Consider the following 6,422-nt stretch of genomic DNA (forward strand, 5'->3'; position numbering starts at 1 on the left):
CTTTGTTTTGACTCTGATTTTCTCTCTTATTAATCAAACGTTTCCTTACACACCTTCTCCATCTCTCTGCACTTCCCCCTTCGTCTCCCAGGAGTGCTTCCACGTCGTGTGTGGGGGCGTTGCAGAAACCACTGAACTCCTGAAGCAGAGATTCGATTACATCTTCTACACCGGGTCCACGGGCGTCGGCAAGATCGTTAGGGATGCGGCCAACAAGTTCCTCACGCCCACAACCCTGGAACTGGGCGGGAAATGGTAGGTGATGGGCGTATGTGGCCTGTATGTAGAGGGTTTATGCTGGAGTTGTTCATCAGTAAAAGGGGTATGTTCAGGGTATGTTGGTATCAGTACGGGGGGAAGGTGGGGGGAGGGGGGCGCGAGTTTAGAGAGTGAGGAGATACAAGGAGATAGAAAGAGGGAGGATAGTAAGGTTTGATTTCTTCCTGCTAGACGAGGGAGGAAAGAGTTACTTGAGAAAATTCGAATGTGGATCAGTGATTAAATATATTGTACTACCATGGTTTTGATTCGATTTTGGCGAGTGGAATATAACATTACAGACATTTGAAAGATGTACAGACGTTTACGGTAGTATGATGCTAGGAAGCTGTACATCCAGTAAGAGGGGAACAATAATTATTATGTAACTACCAAAAGAAATCTCAGATCCAAAAATCTTATTATCATTTAGCATTGTCATATTACGCTAATTTTTAGTATATATCTGTTTCTCTTACCTTACCCTATATTTAATACGTAATATATATATATATATATATATATATATATATATATATATATATATATATATATATATATATACATATATATGTATATATACATATATATATATATACATATATATATATATATATATATATATATATATATATATATATATATATATGTATACACACACACACATATGTGTGTGTGTGTGTGCATACATACATACATATATATATATATATATATATATATATATATATATATATATAAACTTCTATCCTCCTTATCCAATTCCCCCTGTCCCCTTCCCGTCCCCAAGCCCCTGCTACGTCGACCAAACGGCCGACCTCGACATCGCCGCGCGCAGGATTCTGTGGGGCAAGCTCTTCAACCTCGGCCAGACCTGCATCGCGCCCGACTACATCATGTGCCCCAAAGCCGTCGAGGGGGAGATCGTCGCCAAGGCCAAGGAGATCCTGAAGGAGTGGTACGGCGACAGCCTGGAGAAGAACCCCGACCTGTGCCGAATCGTGGCCGAGAGACACGTGGAGTGAGTAAGAGAGTAAGAGGAGAATGGGTGCGAGTGATTGAATGGGAAAAAAGGGGATTTTTTTTTATTTTCTCTTTTAAGATGTGTTTGTGAATGTTTTGTGGGTCCATGAAGACAGGGTATGGTGATTTAAGAAGGGGGTGGTAGGGGGGCTATAGTGTTGTTAACTCTATCGAGATCCGTAAATCTGCTGTCATGCTTGTTCAACTTTCGCACGTCACCATTTCGTGTTCTGCAGCGACTCTGTATAACCTCCTCTTCGTCTTTACACACAAAACGATTAAAAAACAACAACATATAAATCACATTTACTTTTCCAATCTTTTCTGCTCTTATCATTATTATCGTCATCCCCATCATTACAACCTTCCCCACCATTACACCCATCCCCACCTCCGCCCACAGCCGCCTCGCAGGATACCTGAGCAGCGGACGGGTCGTCGTCGGAGGGAAATACGACAAGAAGAGCAAGTGGGTCGAGCCGACGATCCTGGTGGACGTTAAGGAGAACAGCAAGGTCATGCAGGACGAGGTCTTCGGGCCGATCCTCCCCATCCTGAGCTACGAGAACTACCAGGATGCGATCAACTTCATCAAGAAGGGGTGAGGAGCGGATCGCAGTGTTATATAGTGGTTTTTTTTATTATGATTATGATTATTATTATCATTATTACCACCATTGTTATTATCATTATTACCACCATTGTTATTATCATTATTACCACCATTGTTATTATCATTATTACCACTATTATTATTATTATTAATATTATTATCATTCTTATTTTTTATGACTATTATTGTTTTTCTATCATTATTATCATCACGTGTACTTCTTGTCATGCTTTCATTTGTCGCCTTTGTCGCTGTTTCAATAATAAATAGTATTAAACGAGGAATCAGTCTCCGAGAAAAAAATAATAATTAAATAATTTCATTAAAACATATTCGCATGCTAGTGTTTTTAACTTTTTATCCTTGTAGTCTTCTATTATTGTTATTATAAGTAGTAGCAGCATCGTAATTCTTCGTATTGTTATTATCACCATTATTATCATAAAAATCATAATCATAAGGTTGTTATAATTTCGTACCATGTGTAAAATCGTCCTTCGCCACAACCTAAAATTGAAATCTCTCCTCCACTATAAAATCCACACTATTTCAATCCTCCGTAAAACACCTCCCTCTTTTCCTCCACGTAAATCATCCCTCCTTTTCTATCACCTTTTCTCCTTCTTCCCTCGTTTATCAACCCCACCCTTCCTCCCCCTCAGAGAGAAGCCCCTCGCCATGTACGTGTTTTCGAAGCAGCAGAATGTAGTGGACGCCTTCCTCAGCCAGGTGTCGTCAGGGGGCGCCACCATCAATGACACTCTGCACCACGCCGCCAGTGAGTGTTCTTGTTGTTGTTGTTGTCGGTGGTGGTGATTGTGTTATTGGTATTATTGATTATTGCTGTTCTTGTTATCATAGTTGTTGTTGTTTTAATTGTTATTATTATTATCATTATTATTATTTTTTATTGTCATCATCGTCATCACCATCATCACCAACACTACCACCATCAACCACCAGCATCATTACCATCACCATCAACACCATCATCATCATCATCATCATCATCATTACCATCACCATCATCATTACCATCACCATCAACCACCAACACCATCATCATCACCACCACCATCATCATTACCATCACCATCATCATTACCATCACCATCAACCACCAACACCATCATCCTCACCACCACCATCATCATTACCATCACCACCACCATCCACCACCATCATCACTACCATCACCAACACCACCACCATCATCACCAACACCATCATCACCAGCACCATCACCACCACCATCAACCACCATCATCACTACCATCACCAACACCACCACCATCATCACCAACACCAACACCACCACCACCATCATCACCACCATCACCATTATCAGATTATTTCCTTGCCCTCCTCCTCCTCTCCTCTCCTCCTCCCCCGCAGACCCCAACCTTCCCTTCGGCGGCGTCGGGCACAGCGGGATGGGCGCTTACCACGGCGACTACACCATCGACACCTTCCTGCACAAGAAATCCGTCCTCATTCGCAATTTCGACGCTGCTCCGGAAAAGATGTTGGCGTATGTATTTGTTCGTGTTGTTGTTATTGTTGTTGTTGTTGTTGTTTTCATTATCTTTCGTGTCTCTGTTGATGTTTTTGTTGTTGTTGTTGTTTTTTAGTTTTGTTCTTTTGGTCTTTCTATTGATGTTTCTTCTGTTTCTTCTTGTGCTGATTCTTCCTTTTCCTTGTTTTTCTTTTGGTAATTCTTCTTCTCCCCCTTTTCTCTTCTTCTTCTTCTTCTTCTTCTTTTCTTCTTCTTCTTCTTCTTCTTCTTCTTTTGCTTTGCTTTCTCTTTTTTTTTCTATCTATGATAACTTTATATTTCTGTTCTCCTCCTCCTATTACTTCAAGTATTGTTCATTATTATTATATTCATCCTTATTACCGTCCTTGTCATTGTTATCATCATTACTTTTATCACTGTCGTTATTATCATGATTGTTCTTATTCTTCTTATTCTTATCATTATCTCCATTATTGCCATGGTGATTTTTACTATAAATATATAATTTTGTCCTCATTATCAGCTTTTATCATTATACTGTTATCATTACCATTATCGTCATCGTTTATTCGCAGGGTCCGCTACCCTCCCTACACTGATGAGAAACTGAAGATTCTGAGCGCATAAGGACACTCCACGCAGCCTCCACTTTCTGATCTTCCACATTTTTCTCCTCAAATATCTTCTCCACTTTTGTGTCTTCCGCTCTCTGCGTTTCCACTTTCTTCTCTCGCACTCTCTTCCACTTTCGTTTTCTTCTTCTTCTACTTTTGTTTTCTTCATTCTTCGCTACCACTTTCTTCTCCTCCACTTTATTCTCTTCTCCTTTTTTCCCTTCCCACTTTCTTCCTCTCATTTTCCATTTTCGTTCATTTTCCTTCCAGTTTCTTCCAAGGCGGACCATTGATATTCTTGATCTAAAGAAAACGAATAAAATTATGTTGATTGTTAACGTTTGTTTGTGAATATCCCGTTGAAGTAGACAACATGAAAAATAATAAATAAAAATAAAATAAAAGTTTAGTCTGTTCATAATGGATAGCTGCATTTGTTGTAATACAAATAAAATGACAGGAACAAAGCATGTACGAGAAAAAAATATATAAATAAATACTAATGATGATGACAAAACCAAGCCAGAGGAAAACAGGGATCAGTTTAATTTTTAAAGGAAAAGCGACAAGAAAAAATACACGACTTGGCAACAGATGCTTCCTCAAAGCCACCAACATAAAGATGAAGTGACTATCTTTCAGTTGCAGAACTTATATCAGAATAATATGCACGCTTCCGGTTTGTTTCATTTAAAGATTTGCGAGAGAAATAATTGTTTCATTTAGTTACTGTTTGAAACGCAATTCAAATTATGTGAAATATATTACACCAAGGCACGTATTCAAATTACATATTCACACTCAAAATACGTGCCTAAGTTAAAAGTTCAATATGTGCATTATCGCATTTTTAGTGGGGTTTTTTTCACACACGTTATTCATTCATTTTATTTCGTTATTGTTACCATTATTTTTCATCAATTACTATTGTGTCATCTAAACGAACCGTGAGAGTGAGAATAAAATATACATAATTTAGAATATACAAATGTACTTTAAACTGAAGAAAGTATTTTGAGCGAGAAAAATATAATTGAATTGAAATGTGACTAGAGTATTATCTTAAGAACCGCAACATCTCATTTCTGTCATCTGTGAACCCTCGGAATTTTGAAAGTATGACAAAGAGAAGATGGAAACATATTTAAAAGATATTTTTCCTTTTTTTCCTTTCTTAATTTTTTATTCTTGCTTTTTATTTTTCCCGTTATATAAAATATATATTTTTTTATACTAATGAGCGGTTTAGGTTCAAATTGCAATATGTTCACGTTGAAATAAACTTCCATAAGACTGCCTTCATTATTCGACAGAAAGAGCGCGATAGAATGTACAATACAGCATATGCTTTTTGTATTTTCAGCGTGTATGGCCGTGCAGCATGTTTCACACTGTTGCTTTCAATATGGTCATATGAAATTGTTGTGTAAAGCTATTTAGATAGTACGGGTCCAACAAGAAATCATAATAGGAATAAACATTAACTAATAGCTGACTTGAAATAACAAAATAGTGTGAAAGAGGGAATGAGAGGGAGAGAGAGGAGGGGGAGGGAGGGAGAGGAGGGGGAGGGAGGGAGAGGAGGGGGAAGGAGAGAGAGGAGGGGGAGGGAGAGAGAGGAGGGGGAGGGAGAGAGAGGAGGGGGAGGGAGAGAGAGGAGGGGGAGGGAGAGAGAGGAGGGGGAGGGAGAGAGAGGAGGGGGAGGGAGAGAGAGGAGGAGGAGGGAGGGAAGTTAATGAGAGAGAAAGACTGAGAGTAGAAGCGGGTATAAGAAGGACAACTGGAAAGAAGAAGGGAGAACATGAAAGTGAAAGGAGATAGATTAATAGATTAATGGTAATTGCGAAAGAAATGAGTCAAAGAATGAAATCTTGTCAAGTATTCTGCTACGGAAGCTGACATATTTTTTCTTTTATAATAATGATAACAATGTAAACATGATAGCTCCTCAGAATAAAATCATAGAGTCAAGAATTAGTAAATGTAGTTTTTCCTTTACTAAACACGTAAGTTAAGAAAGACAGGCAGATATATAGATGGAAGGATGGATAGATGGATGGATGGATGGATAGATAGATAGATAGATAGATAGATAGATAAATAGATAGAGAGAGAGAGAGAGAGAGAGAGAGAGAGAGAGAGAGAGAGAGAGAGAGAGAGAGAGAGAGAGAGAGAGAGAGAGAGAGAGAGAGAGAGAGAGAGAGAGAGAGAGAGAGAGAGAGAGAGAGAGAGAGAGACATAATCAGTTTAATAGCCAGATATATCCTTTTATGGTGTAAATATATTGTAAAATTCCTACAAAACAGCAGTTGGCCAACCAGAATCCGCATGGCGATTTGAATTTTCCCTTTTTTTAAAAAAAGTGGGGCCCGTTTTCTGCCCCTTTTCTACATACCGA

The 6,422-nt window shown here is 38.8% G+C and overlaps 1 protein-coding gene across 1 annotated transcript in view; it reads left to right on the plus strand.

The window, feature by feature from the left end:
• Positions 1-4,362, plus strand: part of LOC125036515 (aldehyde dehydrogenase, dimeric NADP-preferring-like) — an 11,036-nt gene extending 6,674 nt beyond the window's left edge. Inside the window, exons 5-10 of the mRNA XM_047629157.1 lie at positions 92-255; positions 1,049-1,279; positions 1,685-1,882; positions 2,557-2,672; positions 3,290-3,425; positions 3,986-4,362. Coding sequence (XP_047485113.1) covers positions 92-255; positions 1,049-1,279; positions 1,685-1,882; positions 2,557-2,672; positions 3,290-3,425; positions 3,986-4,037 — 897 coding nt within the window. The 3' untranslated portion in view covers positions 4,038-4,362. The remainder of the gene's footprint in view (positions 1-91; positions 256-1,048; positions 1,280-1,684; positions 1,883-2,556; positions 2,673-3,289; positions 3,426-3,985) is intronic.
• The last annotated feature ends 2,060 nt before the right edge of the window (positions 4,363-6,422 follow it).

The sequence above is a fragment of the Penaeus chinensis genome, chromosome 21 (assembly GCF_019202785.1).
Source record: "Penaeus chinensis breed Huanghai No. 1 chromosome 21, ASM1920278v2, whole genome shotgun sequence".
Taxonomy (NCBI): Eukaryota; Metazoa; Arthropoda; class Malacostraca; order Decapoda; family Penaeidae; genus Penaeus; species Penaeus chinensis.